The sequence below is a fragment of the Podarcis gaigeae genome (genome assembly GCF_964106915.1).
Source record: "Podarcis gaigeae genome assembly, chromosome: 18".
Lineage (NCBI taxonomy): Eukaryota > Metazoa > Chordata > Lepidosauria > Squamata > Lacertidae > Podarcis > Podarcis gaigeae.
In genome coordinates this window covers 12,891,318-12,912,742 of record NC_139696.1, presented here as the reverse complement: position 1 = coordinate 12,912,742, position 21,425 = coordinate 12,891,318, and the positions used below count along the sequence as shown (strand labels likewise).

Sequence of the window (21,425 nt, the reverse complement as noted above, 5' to 3'; positions counted from 1 at the left end):
TAAATCATTCAGAGATATTTGTGCCGGAGAGTGGGGTCTCCGGAGTGTCCCGCAAATTGCAGGTGGTGTGCCCTGCAATTTAAAATCCATTCTGGGGCTCAATCCGGGTCCTGTGGCAGTTCATTTCTTGGGGTCAAATCCCAAAAAAAAGCTCAACAACAACTGCAACCCTTAAAAAACTCAACAATTTTGGTCTGCCCTCACTCATGTTCACGTAATCAAATCTGGCCCTCTTTTAAAAAAGTTTGGGCACTCCAACTGGGTCCTAGTCAGCCCCACGCCCGGGCACAGTGCCATGACAGGGAGGACTTACAGGGGCACCGCTCACTGCTTGGCTGAGTCACCCCAGGGCTTGTGTAGTGGGCGAGGGGCCCTTGCCCCCAGACCAAGCCAGATGAAGGGATGCAGGCAGCACCCTGCTGGATCTTGCAGAACTCGGAGCCGGTGGTGCACGGGGAATGAACAAAGTTAGGTTGGGGGCAGGAGATAGGGCAGGCCTGAACCAAACTGTGCTGAGAAGAAGCCCTGCCCTCTGAAAACAGACGCTTGGCCGCTTCTCCCTGACATGCTGGATTTCTACAAGAAGGGACCTTTCCCCTCTTGCACAGGGGAGCATTTAGGTGGAGGCCCAGGGAACCTCTTCCAGTTGAGCCCAAGGCCTCTCGTGAAAGTGGGGGGGGTGTGGTCTCTGTGGATAGCAAGGGAGGCATTCCCACCCCGTTTCTGCAGATTTTGCGACTGGCTTTGTTTTTAAGGGTAGCTGGGAGAAAGAATCTTTGTTTGCGTAGCACAAAATCCCCAGCGCACACCAAACTCCACAAAGGGGTTTGTTTAATTGTCCGTTGCTCTGGCCTCCTCCGAGCGCTTCTCTTGCTCACTTTGCACAGAGAAGGCTTGAGGCCACCCCACATCCAGCCCTTCGGCACAAGGCAGAGCCCCCCCACCCAGGGGCCAAGCTACGGCGGGAAGGGAAGTCGAGGCAGTGTCTCTGGCCAGACTGTCCAAGGGAAACGCTTTCTTCCTGAGGCAAGGATCCCTGTCTGTTCTTCCGTCCTTCAGCCTGTGTTCCCAAGAGGCGGCTCGGGGTCACCTGCCCTCCTTCCACAAGGGTCATGGCCAGAGATCATGGGGTGATAGAGTAGACAGGCCAGGAGAGGAAGGGGGAACCTCCTCCTGCCCTTTTTGTGAAGTCCAAGTGAGGCAGGCGAGCCTCTTTATTCAGAGAAAACATGTTCTAAAAGTGTTTCTGTTGGTTTATAAGGCATAGGGTCTTCCAAAGGAGAGTTGCTTTCCGTCTCCCGGCCAGGCCCCACTTCCCTGCCTCTTCCCTGAGTCATGCCTTGAGGTTCTGCGCAATCCAGCCCCGCACGGCTGTCACTCGGGCGTAGACCCCCGGGAAGTAAGGGCGGGCACAGCCGTAGCCCCAGCTGGTGATGCCCGCCAGGAACCACCTTCCCGAAGCCTCTTTGCAGGCCAGGGGGCCGCCAGCATCACCCTGCAGAGGAGGGAGAAGGCACTGAGTGTCCTTGGGAGCAGGGACGGGGCTCCGGGGCAAGGGGACCCCCCAGGCCCTGCAAACTGCCTTCTCTCCCTCCTCCCCTCTCATAAGCACCCCCAGCTCCAGCCATTTCTGGCCAGCTGTGGGCTTCCCTCCCATCCCACCTGATGCAGCCAGGGCTGAGGGGGAGGTGGTGTGGGCCCTCTGAGAGGGGCGCCCAAGACTCACAGAGCAGCTGTCAACGGACCCCTGCAGGAACCCGGCGCAGACCATCCGGCTGCTGATCTGGACGGGGTAGAAGCGGCGGCAGTCCTGTTCCGCAATGAGGTTGACGGCCGCCTTCTGCAGCTGCCTCGCCATCAGCCCTGCAAGGGAGGGCAGAGTGGAATTGGGCTTCCCGGCAGTGAGAGGGGGCAGGAGACTCACAGCGAGGAAGGCCCAGGGCCCAATCCTGCCCTTTGCCTGTGGGCACCCCATAGAGCCAGCCAGCTGATCTGAGGCTGCTTGGCTGCCTGGGTTTTGAGGGAAGCCGGAGTGGTCCGAGGGCCAGAGCTGCCTCTTTGGGGCGCTTCCCCACCCAGCCAGGAAGAGGTTCCCTCCTACCTCCCTCCTTGGTGGAGCCCCAGCCGGTGATGACGCAGCGGGCGCCCTGGCCGAAGAGGTGGGCGTGGTCTGGCAGGCAGATAGGCTTGATGGTGCTGGTGAAGCTCAGCGGGGAGGCCAGCTCCAGCAGCGCCACATCGTAATCCAGTGTGTAGATGTTGTAGAAGGGGTGCTTGTGGATCTGGAACACCTTCTCCACCCGCCCGTCCAGGCCGCTCAGGAAGGGTGTCCCCAGGACGGCCACCCACAACTTGGGGTCGCTGTAGCTGAGAAGAATGGTGCACCTGGGACCCTTGGCCAGCCCAAGGCCTGCCCCGTCTCCCCAATCTCCAGGGAAAAGGGGGGGCAGGGCTGGCCCAAGACATTTTGGCGCCTGAGGAGAACCACCCAGTGGCTCCCTCCACTTCCCAGCCAGGAGTAAAGATCTACATCAGGAACAAGGGTGGGAGGAGACCAGCAGCCCCTCCCCTTCACCTTGGTGCATTCCTTGGAGACTGCACCTGCTGCCCCAATGGATCCTGCCACCTGAGGCAGTTGCCTCATCTCACCTCTTGAGTGGACTGGCCTTGGTTGGGGGCTCACAGGAAAGGGGATGCCTGGGATCCAAAGGGAGGGAGGTCTGGCAGTGCCCTCCTGTGCTATGAAAACATTGCTGGCTTGGGGAGGCACAGAGGATGGGGTTCTCTTCTTCACCAGCAAGGAGCTTGTTCCTGGAGCAGGGGAGCAATGGCTGCAGAAAGACCCCCTCCCCCCGACTCACATGCCACCTCTCCCCACCCCCAGCGCTCATCCCAGCCCCCCAACTCACACATCGAAGCAGTGGGCAGCCGAGAGAAGCCAGCGGTCAGCCACCACCACCGCCCCACACTTGTGCTCCTTCCTCCGCAGCCACAGACTCGCTTGCCACGGCCACTCCCCTCGTGCTGCGCCACTGCCCCCCACAATCTTGCTGAAGGCCAAAGCTGAGGTTGAGCCACAATCTAGGTGGGTGGGAAGAGAAGCAGGCTGAGCGGACACCCTTGTGAGCCCCCTGCCACGTTGCTTGCCCCCCACACCATCTGGTTGGGGGTGAGCAGAGCTAAATGTGGATTAGGGGAGAGGGGAGGTCACTTACTGCAGTTGGCCTCGTCCCTGCCATTGCTGCAGTCCATGACGCCGTCACATTCGGGGTTCGCTTTCCCAATGCAGACTTTGCCAGAGCACTTGAAGGTGGATGGGGTGCAGGGCACAGCTGGGGCAGGGAGGGTGGGGAGCAAGTTAATGGGAGAGCTGAGACCCTCCACCCTCTTGGCTTGCACAGGGGTTCCCCAGCTCACTGGGCACAGCTGTGTGGGCCACAAAAGGGCTGGGCACAATGACAGGCCCAGCTCAAAGGAGAGGCTTCCCAGTGGGGCAGCGGCCATGTTTAGTCTCTCACAGCAAGAAGGATGACCCCTGCAGTGTCCTGCACCCCCTGCCTTGGAGGGTAGGCTCCTGAGGGCATCAGCCTTCACCTGGCACCCTGCTAATAATCACAATAATTTATTATTTATATGCTCAGCCTCTGCCCATTTGTGTCCTCGCCATGTACCTGCGAACTGGGTGGCTCTCGGGGTGTTGGTTGGTGGCCTGGCTGTGCTGGGGGTGACCCTGGCCTGGGTGGTCCTTTGACTAGCCAAAGACAGGCTGGGGGGGGAGGAGGCGCTGCCACTGGTCGCGGCCTTGGTTGTGGTGCTGGATGTGGTCGCGGCCTTGGTTGTGGTGCTGGGGCATGGTGAGATAGTTTCCAGGATCCAGGCCTTGAGCTTGGTGATGCGGGCGTAGACACCGGGTCTCCTGGCCTGCGCACAGCCGACCCCCCAACTGACCAGCCCCGCCAGGTAGAACACGCCTGGCGTCTCCTCACAGGCCAGGGCCCCCCCCGAGTCGCCCTGTGGGGAGAGATGGGAGCAACCAGCTCAGCAAGGGCTAACAAAGCTTCCCAGACAGGAGAAGCTCCCTCTGGAGTCTTACAGGGGTCTCTTCTCAACTCCGCCCTCACCAGGTCCCAGAGGCAAAGGGGCCCCTGGTGTGTCTGGAAAAGAGCCCTGCGCCCCCAAAGAAGGTCCTTTAAACCAGAGTGGCCCGCTCTGCAGGGGGAACGTTACACTTCAAAACAGAGGCCTTCCAAGGAGCACCCAGCTCTGTGATCAGGTGCCCTTTGGAAGCTGAGTGGGAATGGGGCATCCCAGGCTGGCCACCCTCAGTCACCCTCACCTGACAGGAGTCAACCTTCCCGTCCAGGAACCCAGCACAGATCATCTGCTCTGTCAGGGAGAAGTTGTAGAGGACATTGCAGGTTTTCTGGTCAATTATTCCCACAGAGGCTCTCTGGAGGTTCTCTGGCTTGGAGGCTGCAGGGAGGGGAGGAGCGAAGGTCAGGTCAGGGGGCAGAGCAGTGTCCAGTAGCTCCTGGAGGGAAGTTTCCAGGACACCCATGAAAGGAAGAGGGAAGAAATATGGGGGTGGCCATCTTCAAATATCTGAAGGGCTGCCGCATGGAAGGTGGAGCCAGCTTGTTTTCTGCAGCTCTGAGAGGCAGGACTCGAACTGACAGGTTCAGCTTGCAGGGAAGACAATTCTGACTAAACATTAGGAAGAACTTTTTGAAGACATGAGCCATTTGATGGTGGAACAGACTCCCTTGGAAGGCGGTGGAGGTTTTTGATCAGGGATCTGTCAGGGATGCTTGAATTGAGATTCCTGCATTGCAAGGGGCTGGACTAGTGGCATGCCTCAGAATCTCTTCCAACTCTACAATTCTGTGAAACAGCCCGGGTAGACTGCTCCTGCACATGGAGGATCCACATACAAAAGTGTGTGTGTTGTTTTTAAAGCTGAACGTTCTGGAATATCCCTCAGCAGCCTGATTTGCATGCAGAAAGGTTCAGTCGTGGAAGGAAGGGACCCTGAGGGTCATCTAGTGCAATTCTGTGCAATGCAGGAATCTTTTGCCCAATATGCGGCTCAAACCCATGAACCTGAGATTCAGAGTCTCACGCTCCACCCACTGAGCTATTTGTCCTCTGCAGCATCTCCAAGCGGGGTTTGGAAAAGGCTCCCTGCTTGAAACTGCTGCTACCAGCCAGTAGACTGCAGGGAGCTAGATGGATCCAACGGCCTGCGCTGCCTGCAAGGGGGAGGGGGAAGTGCTTACCATTGCCTTCCTGGAGGCTCCCCCAGCCGGAGATCATGCACTTCCTGCCCACGGGGAACTTGTGGACGGCCAGAGGGAGGCAGATGGGCTGGATGACCTTGCTGAAGGGGAGGGGGCGCTCCAGCTCCAGGACGGCCACGTCAAAGTCCAGCAGGGCCGGGTTGTAGGAGGGGTGCAGCACCACCTGCCTTACGCTCACCTTCACAGAGCTGCTGTCTGCCGCCGACAGCCAGGTGGTGCCTGCAAATGCTGTCAGGTACTCCACCTTGGTGCTACCAGCAGGAGCAGAAACGAGACACAGGCGCAGACATTCCATTAGTGGCGGCCAGGCCAGGGGCAGGTGGGTGAATGGGGGGGCTCATCTCTGGGGGTCACCATGCCCACAAAGGGGTCTCTCCCCCACCCAGCTCCTTCCTCTCCTCCTGAGTCACAACAGCCTGTCAGTCAGTAATCAGCCAGTTCAAAGTTGGAGAGAACTCTTTCTTTGCGAAAACACAACCTCCACAGACTTGGCTGAGCAGGATGCCAGTGGACTCACTGCATGAAAATCGGTTGCCAAGACTGAAAGTCCCCACAGCTTTCAAGCAACTGGAAATTGCCCACTAAGCCGCCTCCGCCCAACCTAGGACCCTCTTGCTGTGGGTGGAATTTCTCCTGGTTCTGGGGAAATGGGTGGCTTGGTGTCCCCCAGTGCCAACTGATAGTGCGGATTGGTGACATCAATTGCCCTTAAGGTGCCACACTAAGCTACAACCATTACGGCACCTGAGTCCCCATTTGCAGAAGTTCCCAGGATCCATTTCTCAATTTCGGAGAGCGGAGGGTGCTGATTGGAAAGTGGGGCACCCTTCTTCCTCCTTTTAAGCAGAGAGTGGGCAGGCATGGAATCCCAGAACTGTAGAGCTGGAAGGGACGCAGCTCCTCTATGCCAACCCCCTGCAATGTAGGAAGAGGCAACTGTCCCAAACGGGGATCAAACCTGCAAACTTAGTGTTGTCTGGGATTCTTTAGCTGCAGTTCCTACATTGCAGGGGGTTGGCCTGGGTGGCTCCTGGGGGTCCCCTTCGAACTCTACAATTTAGACCTGAGGCAACCCCCTTTCTCCCTACTTACTGGTTGAAGCAGTGGGCAGCTGAAAGGAGCCACCGTTCCCCGATGATGGTGGCCCCACAGAAGTGGTGCAGCCCCTCCTTCAGGCTGACCTGCCAGGGGACCTCCCCGCGAGAGGCATCCAGGCCCCCCACAATCTTGATGGGCTTGGAGAAGCCGGGCCGGCGGCCGCACTCTGCACAAAGAAAAAGATGGGTGAGCTTGCGACGGCTGTGCTCCAAGCCCCAGGAGGAGTCCAGTTGGGCCCTGTGCAGGGCAGGGGGCTTTCTACCTTGGGGCCGTGGTACCGTGGCAGCTGGCCTGCCCCCGGCCGTGGTGGGGCTGGGTAGGGGTTTGCCAGTGGTGGTGGTGGTGCCCTTGGTGGACGCCAGAGGCAGGAGGGTGGGGGAGGCCATCGAGGAGAGGGGGAGGCCTGGTGGGGCCGTGAACGTGGCCATGGTGTCGTGGATCCAGTTTCGCAGCCTGGTGACCCGGGCATAGACCCCTGGGCGCTTGGCCTCCGCACAGCCGATGCCCCAGCTGACGATTCCGGCCAGGAAGAAGCGGCCTGAGGGCTCCTCACAGACCAGTGGGCCCCCAGAATCCCCCTGTAGGTGAGAAGAGGAGAGAAGGGCACTGTGGCATGCCAGAGGCCTCCTCCCGGAGCTCCCGCTGCAGCCAGACACGTCCTCTCCCAGAGGCTACATCTGGCCATACCTGGCAGGAGTCAACCTTGCCCTCCAGGTAGCCGGCACACAGCATCCGGTCGGTGAGGGCGCTGCTGTACAGGCTGGCGCATAGTGTCTGGTCCAACAGCTCCACCACGGCCTTCTGCAGCAGCTCTGGCTTCACCACTGAGGAGAAAGGGAAGGTGGAGCCCAGTGGCAAGGCCTGAGGGCAATTCAGGTGGACACATCCTGACAGGGACTCCTCCTGCCAGTTCCAGACACCCTGAGCTCTCCAGGGCAGGGCAGCTGAGGGGCAGGCACTGAATTGAATGGACATGGGGTTGTTGAATTGCATTCCACACAGGTCCCACTATCAGAATGCACAGCATTCTCACAAAATCATTTGCTAGGTCTGCGTTTGCATAACAAGGCAATGATTTTCATCAGTTCCTATGGGTTCATTTCTAATTTTGACCCCAAAATTATTAGAAAACGCAGGAGGAAATCCTAAAAATTTGCAAAAGGCAAAGAAGGAAGCAGGAAATGCTCTCTTTAAATCCACACCATGTTTTCTGATGGAATGGCTGCTGTGGACAAGCAAAACAAAAGAAGTCAGGATTCTTTAAGGCTGCTTGTTTCCTTGAAGTACAAAATGCAGCTCTGGCTGTTTGGATATTTGAATCCACAGCTTGTATGGTGAGGTTTTGGTATGAATTTGTCATGTTTGGACAAGGATTTTTTTTTACTTTTTTTTGTCTGAAGGAGAGTTTGGATAACTGGACCTGTGTGTAATTCTTCTGATGAACTTGTTGCTGCTCTTCTTTTCAAAATGTTGCTGTGCTTTCCCTTATAGTAATTGCAATGTCTGCTCACTCGCTTTTTAAAATGCTGCTGCTATTGCGAGCTCCACATTTCTTGCTGGGAAAGGAGAAGAACAATCTTAAATCAAACCAAATCTGTGCTAAGGGTTGGCTGGTATCTCAGGATTAACAGAGAAAATGGGGGTGCTCAGTTCCTCCTGCCCCAAACAATGTTCCTTTGGGTGAAGCTGGCCAGGGGCAACGAGAGGGACGAGGAGGTGGGGAAGGAGGTGGAGCAGCAGCAACCTCAACCTTTGTGCAGAAAAGCAACCTTAAGGTCCCCACCTGCCCCCCAGTAGGGAGCAGCACACTGAGGGAACAACTGAGGCTGGAGTGCTCAACCACACCAAGGCTCACCTTTACCTCCCTGCCTGTGGCAAAACTACCCACCGTACAATGCTGTCTGTGAAGCCAAGGAGAGCTCCTCCTCAGATGGATCCCTCAGGGGGACAGTTGCCCAATTCAGTGCAGAGCTCAGCCCCTTTTGCCCCCTGTAGTAGCCCTGCCTGAGCCACACCACCCCCATCTCCACAGGAGCCCGGTGAGGTAGGTTCGGCTGAGCCGTGGCCCCCACTCCTTCTTCCACTTTTGCCTCGCCAAAGGTTGTGCTTACAAAAGTCCTCCTTGAGGTAACCCCAGCCGGAGATGGAGCACTTCTTGCCAGAGGAGAAGATATGGCTGGAGGCCGGCAGGCAGGCGGGCTGGACGTACTTGCCAAAGGGCAAAGGCTCAGAGAGCGCCAGCAGCGCCACATCATAGTCGGCCGTGTCTGTGTCATAGGAGGGGTGCTTGAGGATGTGGCTCACACCAGTCTTCACTGCACTCCTCTCGCTGCCGCTCAGCCAGACGGTGCCTGCATGGGCCGTCCAGGTGCCCGGATCCTGGAACCTGTTGGCAGCAGGAGAGCTTCAGGGCACATCAATGGACTCCTTGCCCCCTTCCGTCTGCCAATAGACTGATATTGATTCAATGGGGAGATTTTGACATGGGCCACTTTGAACAATGGATAGGAGATGGCAGCTCTTGCAGATACTGTGTGGATAAATACAAATATATCTGGAATGTGTTTATTAAAAGCACCATGACTTGTTAATAATGTTATTGTTTGAATAGCCACACTTCCCTCACCGGCACAGGCAGAACCTGCCTTCTTGGCTGCTGGACCCACACTCGGTCTCATCTGCTCTGTCATCGGAGTCTGTCTTTGCATGCAGGGTGAGCCCCTGACACACCAAAGGCCTGAGACCCAGCAGCTGCCCCACGTGCCACCCACCCACCTCCAGTCTCTTTCCCTAACCCTGCAAGGTTCTCAGCACCAGAGAGCTGCCCACTTGCCACAACCCAGCAAGGCATGGTGCACTCAGTCTCTTGCGGGAGAAGCAAAGAAATGGGTCCGGCCGGGCTTACTCGTTGAAGCAGTGTGCTGCAGACACCAGCCACTTGGCAGCCAGGATTGTGGCCCCACAGAAGTGCTCGTTGTTCTCCCGCAGGCTGACTTGCCAGGGGAACTCCCCCCGAGTTGCCTCCGACCCCCCGACAATCCGGTTGGCTGCCTGCATGGCCGGCCGAGACCCACAGTCTGCAAGAGACAAGGGGGGTGGGGTGGTCAGCAGTCCCCACTCAGGGGTAGAAATGGTCTGCAGCAGTGGCGTAGCGTGGGGGTGCCAGGGGTACCGTCCGCACCGGGCGCAACATCGGGGGGGGCGCGAGTCCAGAGGGAAGGGACAAGTTCCTTCCTCCGCCGGGCTCCCCGCCGCCGCCGCGCTCCACTCACTGCTCGCAGGAGGAGCAGCCGCTGCAGCAGCGCCGACGCCGCCACCGACGCCTGGCTGGGCACGGGCAGCCTCCGCACCCCGCCGCCGCCGCCATCCCCTCGGCCCAGCCACAGGCGGCGGCTGCTTCTGCCGACGGGGAGGGAGGAGAGCTCCGAGGGGCCTCGCCGCGCCCTGCGCTCCCCAAAACCCTCCGAGAGGAAGCCGGCGGGCGGGCGAGGGTCTCCCGGCAGAAGGGGGTGCCGCTGGCTCCGGCTCTCAGCGCAAGTCTCAGCCGCGGGGGGGGGGGGGCGGGCGAGGACGGAGCGCGGCTGGAAGCCCCCGGACCCGGCCGGGAGGAGGCGAGGCGCTCGCCAAGCCCAGATCTGGAGCGCCTCGGAGCGCGGGCTCCGCCTACAGCCCAAGGAGAGAAGGGGGCGGGGAGGCGCCCGAGGGGAGGGGGCTTCGGCTGCCTCGGCTCGCGGGGGCTCCGCAAATAATAAATTTAATAAATTCCTGCTGAGCCTTAAGGGAGGGGTCCTTGGCTCCTTCGCTTGCCCCCAGCCCCAGTGGCGTAGCGTGGGGGGTGCAGGAGGGCCGGCCGCAACATCGGGGGGGGGGCGCGCTCGCACTCGAGTGCTAAAATCCACGGTTTAGGGGGCGCAAATTACTTGCCTTGCCCCGGGTGCTGACAACCCACGCTACGCCACTGGTCTGCAGTAACTCCAACATGCCACCAGGTGGCAGCAGAATGGTTAAAAAGAGGCTGCAGGTACAATTATCTGCCCCCAGGTGGCAACAGTAAGCAGAGGGTTTCAGAACCCAGAGAAAGAAAATCCATCACTTGGTGAAACTATGGACCACGGCCTTCAGCTTGGACGGCTTTCAAAGGGCTGTTCTTATGTTCATTGATACAAGGAGGTGCCAGCAGCAGGCAGTAAGAAGCATTCTCCTGGAGGGGGAGTCCGTTTCTGAGATGGCAGCTCCCACCTGCCACTTCCAGTGTTCATCTTAACGCCTTCCTTTTTGCACATTTGTTTAATGCAGGGGTCAGCAACCTAAGGCCCATTGGCCAGAAGCAGCCTGCAGAGGTCGTTTGACAGGTCCACGAGCTGCCCGCTCACATGCTGCGCTAAACTGGCACAGCACGGTGCAGGGACTTGCTTCCACAGTGCCAAAAATTGTATCTGCGCATGTGCAGATGCCGAAAATTGTGGGTGCATGTGCTCATGCATGCGCACGATCCAGCCCACAGAGGGATCTCTGCAGGACCAATCTGACCCAGGCAAGGTAAGCCTTGCTGACCCCTGGGTTTGATGCAACCATCAAAGAGGCCCCTTTGCTTCACCCTTGAAACCACGTGGGGGAAATCCCTGCCAGGATATGGAATGAAGACCCAGAGGAGACCACCCCTGGATGGGAATGTCCCAGCACCCCTAGAAGAAGGAGGGGCAAAGGAGGAAGGAGAAGACTAGGACCCACCGCACTCTGCCTCATCGGAGCCGTCCAGGCAGTCACTCCGGTCATCGCACTCCACGTTCTCACGTGGCACACACTGGCCGCTGTGGCAGGTGAAGGCTGTCCCTGGGCAGGTGCCTGCAAGGGTGGTAGCAGGATGGGTCCCAGCCTCTTTCCCCCGAGGCAGCTGCTCTTTGGGGAGGGCCAAGGTCCTTGGGGGAGCCCTGTGGAAGCTGGACCTCGCCTTGCCATGGGAATCCCCAAACAGGTCCTGAGCACAACAGTCTTTTCTCCTGCCTGCTTAAGATGCCCAGCAACTGGCCGTCTGCTTCCCGCAGAGCCAGCATGGCCAGAAGCCATAGATAGCCCCTTCCTCCCCCTCCCCCATGGCTTTGCAGAGAATAAAACTGTTTTGCTCTCCACCCACGTCCTGAGCTCACAAAATGTTAAAAGAAGCCTACCTGATTTCAGTCCTGATCCTGAAGGGGAGTTGCTGCTCAGCCCTGTGTGAGAGGGGAGGGGGTGAAGAATGGGGGCTGGTCTCCAAAAGCCCAAATGCTCCCCATGGAGGCCACTCCGGCCCCGAACTGGGACCCCTCCTCTCCTGAAATCCCCAGCAAGTCTCTTGAACCCACAGGGCTCTGGACCCATGCCTGACCCTTAGAGTACGTGGCTCCCTGCCCCCCCCCCAAATCCTGGGAGCTGTAACTTAAGGGGGCTGGGGTTGTACCTCCATGAGAGGCAAACTGTAGTTCCTGGGTTCCTTTGGGGGACAACTTGTGCTTAAGGGGAGATTATTGGGTTGTCTTGGTTTTTACTTTTATCATGTATTCTGTGTTTTTATATTTTAACTTTATCTTGTGCACTGCCCTGAGATCAACAAGTATAGGGCAGTATACAAACATTTAACAATATCATGATGAGGACAGGTGTGTGTGTGTGTGTGTGTGTGTGTGTGTGTGGACAAAGCCCCTGCATTCATTGCCTACACAGAGTGCAAAGATTTTCTAAGCTCCCTCTGGTCCAGCAAGGCCAAACCTTTTGGCTACCATCCAATGAGGAAGCCTCAGCTCTCCCCTCACCTTCCTTGCTGAGATGCAAAAGCTGCCATCTTGCCCCCAGGGTGAGAAGGTTGCAGTGACTGGCAGGAGGAGTAGAAGGCCCCTATCTGAATTTCTGCACTCAGGCAGGAACTGATCTTGCTTGCATCCTAGCCTACCTCACAGGGGGGTGATGAGAAGAAGGCGAGGCCACCTGCATGCCTGCCCTCCCTACCCCTGGACAATGGGCGAGGGATGATGCCAGGCTACCTGTGAGAGAGACTGCCCAGATGGTGCCGTAGGAGGGCAGGGCGATTCCTCCATTGCCCAGCGCAGCTGCCAGGCCCCTCTCCAGCGCCTGCTCTTCTGCGTCTGGGCTGAGCGGCTGCGAGGAGAACCATAGGCGGAAGTGGACCAGGATGCTGGCATTGCCCTTCCTGCCAAGTGGAGACACAAGCGCAGGAGGTGGGGGCCAGGCTGCTTCCCCTCACCTGCAGCACCAGGGCGGGGCGGGGCGGGGCAGGGCAGGGCAGGGCAGGACACACTTCATGGCTTAGCCTACCTGTATTGCAAGACGGAGCACCTGTCACAGGTCCCTTCCAGGGCTGAGTTCTGAAAGCTGCTTTTAAACTGAGATGGGACAGAAAAGGGGGGGGGCAAACGGGTGACTGTCATGAACTGGTTGAACGCAGAGGAGTGGTGGGAGGAACCAGCTGGGGGAATCCCCAAGAAAGAAGGCCCAGAGCCTGGGGGGACGAGGATGAGGTAGAAGTGGGAGAAGACGAGGAAGAGATAACAGGGCTTTGTGAGCGAGGAGAGTCTGTGGCAGAGAGGAGTCCAGAATCGGAAACAGAAGCTGAAACAGGAGAGGAAGGAGGCCAAGAGGCAGGGAGGAGTCTGGCTGGGAAGTCAGGGGGGGTCTCCCACTCCTGTGCCAACAAGCTCCCCTCCCTGCTGTTCTCCCAGAACAAGAAGAGGCATGAAGAGGGCAGGGGAGAGGTTGGCTGCATGCAGGTACAGTCTCTGATTGCTTGGGGGAAACCCTGGGGTGGAGGAGGCTTAGATAGATGTGGGGAGATGGGGACCTTTAGCCTCAGCAACCGCTTCATGGGAGCAAGACCTACCAGAGGTGAGCTGCTGTGTTCATTAGGCCTGACACTTCTGTTTTTGCTAAGAGAGCATGAACTCCAGCTTGCTAAGTGTGATTTACAGCTGGCTGCACCCCCAGCAGGAAAAAGTGGTGATATGGCGCCCTGTGCAAGGCCAAAATTTGGCGCCCCCACATGGATCTTATCAGTGATTGATGGTTTCAATTTTGTGTTGCCTCGCCTGCAGCCCCCTAAATCCAGTATTGCTCCTGCCTTGAAGGGATCAAAGCCTGCCATGGCCACCCTAAACCCCCAGCTCCTCCAGTGCTTCATCTGCAGAACCACCCACCCACCCACCCACGCCCCACAGGGGCTCTTCTCTCTGCCCTCACCAGCCTCTCCAGGACGGGGGTCAAGGTGCGGCGATAGTTGGAGCTCGGGCACTGCAGGCTGCTCTCATAACGGAGGCCCTGCAGCTCCACCAGGTGATCTGCCAGGAACTCCTGCTTCACCAGGAAGGCTGCAGAGAGGAAGAGGCACAGGGTGGGTTGGTGTAAAAGCACCAGCGTTGGCGGGGGCAGAAGTCAGGACAGAAGCACCCCAATCTGCACCTGTTGGACAGGCTGCCAAGCAGCACATAAACACTACAAAATGAAGTACAGTGGACACTTGGGTTGCAATCCATGCTGGAGGCAAGTTTGCAACCCACAGCATTCGCAACCCGCAGGGTCTGCACACGCGCAGGTTGTGATTCGGCGCTTCTGCGCATGTGCGACTGCCAAAACCCAGAAGTAACCCGCTCCAGTACTTCCGGGTTTCAGCGCGTCCATAACCCGAAAAAACACAACCTGAAGCGTCTGTAACCCAATGTATGATTGTAATGCTATTGAGATATTGCAATGAATTCGGGTGTAAACGCCTGACAAAGAAGGGAAGCAGGGTACACAAATTTAAGAAAGTAAGGCAAGTTTGAGAAATGAATCAAATTTCCACAGGGATGGACTCACCCATCAGGATCCCACCACAGCTGGCCGTGATGGCACCCAGGAGGATGGAGACCAGGGTCAGCCTGCAGCGGGTGCTGCCTCCCCCAGCAACAGGGTGGCACTTCTCTCCCCCCAGCACTGGTTTCCCAGCAGGGACTACTGGCGGCTCCATGCTTATCCTGCAGACTGCAGAAGTTCTACATTTGGGGGGAAGAAAACGGTTAAAATGGCTTTGGCAAGGGATTCTTGACCCTTTCAGATTTCAAGTATTCAGATTTCTGGAAGATTTGGTTAGACACTGTGTCCCTCCCACTTAGGTCCACCTTCCCCTTCCCGATTTGGACACATGCCAGTAAGACATGTGGAAAAGATCCTGGGGTCTAAAGTGGACCACATGAGTCCACAGGGTGATGCAGCAGCAAAAAAAAGCCCTAACATTACTCTAGGCTGCATACGCAGAATACAGTAGTACCTCGGGTTAAGTACTTTATTCATTCCGGAGGTCCGTACTTAACCTGAAACTGTTCTTAACCTGAAGTACCACTTTAGCTAACAGGGCCTCCTGCTGCTGCCGCGCCACCGGAGCAGTTTCTGTTCTCATCCTGAAGCAAAGTTTTTAACCTGAAGCACTATTTCTGGGTTAGCGGAGTCTGTAACCTGAAGCATATGTAACCTGAAGCATATGTAACCCGAGGTACCACTGTAGTGTCCAGATCAAGGGAAGTCATAGTGCCGCTCTATTCTGCCTTGGTCAGACCGCACCTGGAGTTCTGTGTCCAGTTCTGGGCACAATTTAAGAGGATGTTGACAAGCGGGAAGGTGTGCACAGGAGGGCAACCAAGATGATCAAGGATCTGGAAACCAAGCCTTATGAGGAATGGTTGGAAGAGCTGGGGATGTTTAGCGCAGAGGGGTCTGAGAGGAGATAGGAGAGCAATCTTCAAATATCTAAAGGGCTGTTCCATGGAAGAGGGAGCAAGTTTGTTTTCTGCTGCTCTGGAAGGGAGGACCTGAACTATTGGCTTCAAGTTACAAGAAAGGAGATTCTGACTCAATATCAGAAGATGCGGTGCTGACCTGGTTGCATCTGAGCCGCTTGGCGCTCAGCCCTTCGGTTCAGCCCTTCTCTTGTCCCTGGGAGAATCTGCAGGTGCCGCCTGGGGATGGGGAGCCTTGGGATTGGGGCTGCTGACAAGGCAGCCGAGGAACAATTCTCCTTGAGCCATTTCTTGTGGAAAGCAAAGGAGAAATGGAAGAAAGCCGTCCTGATCATTGGCTGCTGCAGCCGTTACTTGGGGCTGAGAAGAATTCCCTTCTTCGGAACTGTGGGGTTGTTATCCTGCACTTTCATTGTGAAAGGGTTGGGGAAATGCTTCTACTTCTGGGAAGATACTGGGATTTCGGGGGGGGGGGCTTCTTTCAACTAAATGACACAGACAACTGCAGTTGGGGACTAATCTTTGTGAGAGCCTCCAACTCCTAGGGGCTGTGGGGGCTTCAGCCCCCACAATAGAATATTTCAGGGAGCTGGGCCCCCACAAAGTGGATGGGCATTCCTACTCAGATGGTGTGCACACACTGCATCATGTGGGGAGGGGCTTACCTGGGTCCCCACAATATTTTACTCAAGTTGGCACCCCTGCCTCCAACACATGACAAGCCTGCTGGATCCATCCAGCCACAGCAGCCAAATACCCCGAAAGACCTGGAAGTTCAGATGTTACATAAGGACATCAGAAGAGCCTGGCTGCTGGATCAGGCCAAAGGGGGCCTGTCTAGCCCAGTATCCTGTTCTCACAGTGGCTGACCAGGTGCCCAAAGGGAAATCTGCAAGCAGGAGCCAAGCCCAAGAGCAACTCTCCCCTCCTGCGGTTTCCAGCAACGGGCGCTCAGGAGCACCCCAGAGCCCTCTCCTCCTCCATGAACTTGTCCAGTTCCTCTTTTAAAGACAGCCAGATTGGTGCCATCCTTGTCTCCTGTGGGAGGGAGTTCCAGAGTTTAACACTACGAGGAGAATGGCCTTTTCTTGAGTGTGAGATTGAGGAGCTGTCGGAAATTTGGAAAGCGGACCCTCCTCACCCACAGCTCCCTGCATCTAAGGGGAGGGACCCAATGTGAGATGGGGGGGGGATCAGAAGGAATCAGAGCCCCCAGGGGAAAGTTGGGGAAGGCTGGGAGGGCATACCCTCCAATGAAATGACATCTGAAGGCAGCCCTGTTTAGGGAGATTTCTAATGTTTTATTGTGTTTTTAATATACTGTAGGGAGCCGCCCAGAGTTGCTGGGGAAACCCAGACAGATGGGCGGGGTATAAGTAATAAATTATTATTTATTATTCTTCTTATTAGGGACATCCTATTCCATAACAACAGCAATTATACCCGCCTATCTGACTGGGCTGCCCCAGCCACACCGAGCGGCTTTAAACATATATAAAAACATAATAAGACATTAAACATTTAAAAAACACCTCTAGACAGGGCTGCCTTCAAATGTTTTCTAAAGGTTGTATTATCTCCTTGGCTCAGGGCTCACATAACTAATCATACCCTCCAACATTTCTCTGTTGAAAATAGGGATGTCCTAAGGAAAAGCGGGATATCCCAGGATTAAATCAGAAACCAGGACGGCGTCTGTATATCTGGGATGTCCCTGGAAAATAGGGGCACTTGGAGGGTCTGGGAGGGCAGGCAAATGGAAGCGCTCAAACATCCTCTGGCACCTGCAAAGTAAGCGCAGAGGATCCCTGGGCACCGTCTGGAACTCTGGTAGTGAAACAGCCCTCTCTGTGTGCAGGCCTCTTGGCCTCCCCCAGGTTTAGCTCCATCGGCGCCAGAAGAAAGGCCTCTCTGATTTCTCTGCTCAGCCCTGCCAGGGATCTCCCCAGAGAACAAAGCCTTTGTGGTTTCTGCTTTGTGAGAAGCGGCAGTTTCGGCCAGAGCAGACTGCTTGGCATGTGAAGGCTGGCCAGAGGGCCGGAGTGGGCAGCCCCGCTCTTGCTTTGGCCTCCATCTTCCAGATCTGCTAGGTGGGGCTGGCGATGCCCCTGCAAGGGGCGCTGGAGGCACTTCTTGGCGTACGCTCCCTGCACTGACTGCCAAACAGCCATGGCCCTCCTGGGTTTGGAAAGCCCTTTGGGCAGCAAAGCATCCCTTCATGAAAACCAACTTGCCACTGCCAGGAGGCATGGGAGGTGTCTCTGCACTCAGACCATTTCAACCACACTGCCCCCCACTTCCTTGCACAGAGATCTAACCTCTGCAGAGTGGGAGGGACCAACTCCTAGAAGGAGTTCCCAAGGGCCATGTAGTCCAATCCTCTGCAAGGCAATAATCTTTTGTCTCCACCTAGTATACCTGAAGGAGCATCTTCAGCCCAGCTCTGAGGGCCTTCTGCCAGTTCCCTCCCTGCGAGAAATGAAGCTACAGGGAATCAGGCAGGGGGCCTTCTCAGTGGTGACACCCGCCCAGTGGAATGCCCTCCCATCAGCTGTCAAGGAAATAAACAACTATCTGACTTTTAGAAGACATAGGAAGGCAGCCTTGTTTAGGGAAGCTTTTCATGTTTAATGCTTTGTTGCTTTAAAATATATTCTGTTGGGAGCTGCCCAGAGTGGCTGAGGAAACCCAGCCAGATAGGCAGGCTGGGTAATTGCTCAACGTGGGGATTAAACAGTAATTGCTCAACGTGGGGATCAAACCCACAACCCTGAGATTAAGAGTTTAATGCTCTACCAACTGAGCCAACTCTTGTCAATGAAGAATCTGTCCAGCAGATTTGCCGTCAAAGCACAGCAAGGGCTATAATAGCTGAGCTTTGATTGTCAGCAGCAGCTCTAGGAAAGGTTGGCAGAGACCTGCCCTGAAGAGCTGCTGCTGCCAGCCTGTATGGGCAATATTGAGCCTCATAGCCCAGGGGCCTGGCAGCTTTCCATGTTGAAAAAAAAGATAAGGGGGTCACTAGTAGTTTAACATGCAAATGAGTGTGCCTGCATGCATCCCCACCAGGTGGGATCCCCTGTCCCTAATCTACAGTCACACCCCAACTCTGGCCTTTTGCCTCCCCTTGCTAAAATTCCTCCTGGCCAGCTATATGGCTCAGCTGCTTTTGCATCAGCACAGCAAGTTTTGTGGACCCTGATCTGTGCTCAGATTCTTCCCCCACATCCAGGGGCTTCTTCCTGACCCTTCAGGTACTGAGTCCATTACCTTGATGGACTTTATCCTACTAGGTAAGGTAATAGCTCTGGTCGAAGATGAGTCCAGAGTCAGGATCACAAGGATGTCAGGAGAGCCCTGCAGAAGCAGCAAGCAGCTGGATCAGCCCCAAAGTGGGGTCGGCTGCTCCAGCACCCTATTTTTACACACAGTGGCCACCCGGTGCCCTCCAAGGGGAAGAAGCCCCCAAGCAAGGCCTGAGCGCAGCAAAAACCCCCATGTGTGGCTTGCAATAATAGATGGAAGGATATTTTGAACTTTTAGAACATTGTGACGTTCAGGAAGGTTTTTTATTTTAAGTGGTGGGTCTTGGCAGGAAGAGCTGGATATAAAGTCAACCAGCAAACAAACATTGTTTGCAATGAGGCTGACTAGCTTGGCTGCCCTTTTGGAAACTGTCCTGGACTGGAGCAAAGCACCGTCTTTCTGTCTCAAAATGTTAGTTTCCTGATTTGCCATCAAGAACAGTAGAGTCTGACGATCCACCCACTGTTCTCTCTTGCAACCATCCTTCAAGCTTTTGGGAAGGTGAGATCCTTCTAAGGCAACGGAAACAATTCCTGGCTTCTGATGAAACGTCTGAAGGCACCACCAACAGCTGGATCAGGCCCCAGGAGGCCCCTCTGTTCCCACACCGTTTTCACAGTCACTGGCCAAGCAGTTACCTCTTCTGGAAAGTCCCCAAGAGCAGTAACTCTCCCCCCAGCTACGATTTCCAGAAACTGGGATTCCACTGGCTTTGGCACTTAGAGCCCTCCTGGCTAGTAGCCACCAACAGCCTTAGGCCCCATGAATCTGTCTGAGTGTCAGAAGTTGGTGGCCATCGTTGCGTGAAGAAAGACTTCCTTTTGCCTGTCCTGAGTTCCATGCCAGGCATCGTGTCATGCCAGCGGTTCTCCCAGGGTGTGGCACGAGAGGATGGCAAGTGTGACAGGAAGATTCCAGGCCAATCCAAGAAACACTGAAACTTTTCTGTGTACGACGGTATCAAAATAATTTTGTTCTACAGAGAGAAACAGGATCCATGCCTCTTGTCAAAAGCATTGACTATTCTTCCACAGTTCTCCGCAGCATATTGCTGGAAACAAGAATTTCCAATTCTGACAAATATGCAAGGTCAGAGATGAGAAAGAAGAACTTGCTAGTCTCAAATTAGACCTGATATAAGTGAGATTGCCTAGCCAAAGGAAGCTCACACTGAGTTTGTATTCACACTTAAAGCACACCTGTAAGAGGCTGATTTATAACTGCATTTGGGGAAAGGTTCTTGTTTTTATGTAGCCACATTGTGTTTTTTTTACTTTCTGGATGTGCCATGATCATGTTATAAAGAAGTTGCGTTCTAGGTTATAAATCAAGCACTGCTAGTTGATACGCTGGAAAACAAAACTAAGCAGAAATAATTTCTGTGGCGCGAGCAAATTGTTATTCTGAAAGTGGCCCAGAGAGAAAAGTTTGAGATCCACCAGATTCTGAGGCACTTCTCTCCTGCCTCTGCTTCCTCGCCTTTCCTTTCAGCTGAAAAGCCCCCCAAGGTGGCAACTTTTTCTTGAAGGGGAAATCAACCAGAGGTCCTTGCCGTACATTTCTGTCTCTCTTGGGTGCACCGCCCCTCCCCCCACCCCCATGAGCCTCCCCAGCACCCAAGGGTGGTCTTTAAGGGAGTGAGGCAGGGCGCCCTCAGGTCGGGGACTCACCTGCCTGGCCCAGGGCGGTCGTTTCAGCAGAGCTCACCTGGCTGCAGCCACCGGCCATGCTCCATCCGCTCCCCTCTGTCTCTGGCTCTGGAGGGGAGGTTTTGTTGGGCAGGGAAGGTGAGAGGAGGAGGGGGAGGGAGAGGAAGGTGTGGGTGGGGGAGCTTAAAGGTACAGGCCAAAAGGAGCAGAGCAGCAGACCCCAGGTGAGGATCCTTCCCTGGCAGCGCCTGGCCACGTGGGGTGCCATCTGCAGAGCCCAAAGTCCATGGGGCTGCTGCAGCTGCTGCTTCCAAAACATCTTTGTTCTCCTGAGCATTGATTATGGAATTTCCCATGCTCAAGGAGGATGGAGGGACAGTTTTCCCTCAAGGGAAGGCTGAAGATTCTTGAGTGCTTCATTTGGGGATAGGGATGGAGTTTGCGAAGGAGGGTGGGGCGGGGAAGGAGCCACTACAGAAGGTCCCAGTTTCAGTCCCCACTGGCATCTCTAGGTCAGGCTGGGAAACCCTGGAGAGCCTCTGCCCGTCAATGAATCCTAGAACTGTGGAGTTGGAAGGCAGCACCAAAGGTCATCCAGTCCAACCCCCTGCAATGCAGAAATCTTTTGCCCAACATGGGGCTCGAAACCATGGCCCTGAGATTAAGAGACTTACCCTCTACTGACTGAGCTATCTTACCAGCATAGACAATGCTGAGCTAGATGGACCCTGTGGTCTGGCTTGGACCAAGGCAGCATCCTAGGTTCTTGTTTCAACCAGTCCTTTGTTCAGAACCATGATGACTAGAATCTTTCTCTCCTATAATTCTATTTCAGGAGAGTTATAGTCCACTTGACTGCAAAAAACCCCTTCAAGTCTTTGCCTGCATCATGTGTGGACTGGGGGCTGCCCTGCCCTGCACTTCGTATCAGCACCCACTCGCTCACTATATCATCACCTTGCACGTTCCTAGGACCCTTGTGAGTGCAGCCGTCAGGAGTCTCATACTCCCAGCAGGGTCACCCAAGGCAGTAAGGTCAAAGGGAAGGAGCTAGATAAAGCATGATCCAAGAAGTCCTCAATGGCAGAACAGGCAGAAGATAACAAGTGGTATGTTACAAAGGTTGTGAAGGCAGATGGAGGCTGCAGCAGAGGTCGTCATGATCCTCATGCCATCAGAACAGAGCCTTACTGTGCGTTGTTCAGTGTGCACTGATCTACACACATAAAACAAATTCACACACAGGCATCTTCCAAAAACTCATCCCAAACCCAAACCCCAAAAGTCCCATGGCGATTGGCAAATGGTAATGAGAG

The 21,425-nt window shown here is 55.6% G+C and overlaps 1 protein-coding gene across 1 annotated transcript; it reads right to left on the bottom strand.

Annotated features, from left to right (window-relative positions):
* Positions 1 to 814: 814 nt before the first annotated feature.
* TMPRSS9 (transmembrane serine protease 9) lies at positions 815 to 21,064 on the bottom strand. The gene is made up of 19 exons (XM_083720210.1): positions 20,131 to 21,064; positions 14,238 to 14,395; positions 13,623 to 13,750; positions 12,705 to 12,772; positions 12,413 to 12,579; positions 11,564 to 11,605; positions 11,127 to 11,240; positions 9,301 to 9,472; positions 8,507 to 8,781; positions 7,083 to 7,219; positions 6,658 to 6,973; positions 6,390 to 6,561; positions 5,277 to 5,548; positions 4,337 to 4,473; positions 3,672 to 4,011; positions 3,216 to 3,332; positions 2,910 to 3,081; positions 2,102 to 2,367; positions 815 to 1,863 (listed from the first exon to the last, which is right to left on the bottom strand). Exons 2-19 carry the CDS (start codon positions 14,386 to 14,388, stop codon positions 1,334 to 1,336), a joined length of 3,576 nt encoding a protein of 1,191 aa, XP_083576336.1. The 5' UTR covers positions 14,389 to 14,395; positions 20,131 to 21,064; the 3' UTR covers positions 815 to 1,333.
* Between the last annotated feature and the right edge of the window lie 361 nt (positions 21,065 to 21,425).

Bases quoted from the DNA above. Each gene is read 5' to 3' on its own strand.
- TMPRSS9 (XM_083720210.1), bottom strand. From the start codon at position 14,388: ATGGAGCCGCCAGTAGTCCCTGCTGGGAAACCAGTGCTGGGGGGAGAG. The intron at 13,751-14,237 runs GTGAGTCCATCC...TCCTCTCTGCAG, and splicing joins CTGTGGTGGGATCCTGATGG to CCTTCCTGGTGAAGCAGGAG. The intron at 5,549-6,389 runs GTAAGTAGGGAG...TCCTGCTGGTAG, and splicing joins GCTGCCCACTGCTTCAACCA to CACCAAGGTGGAGTACCTGA.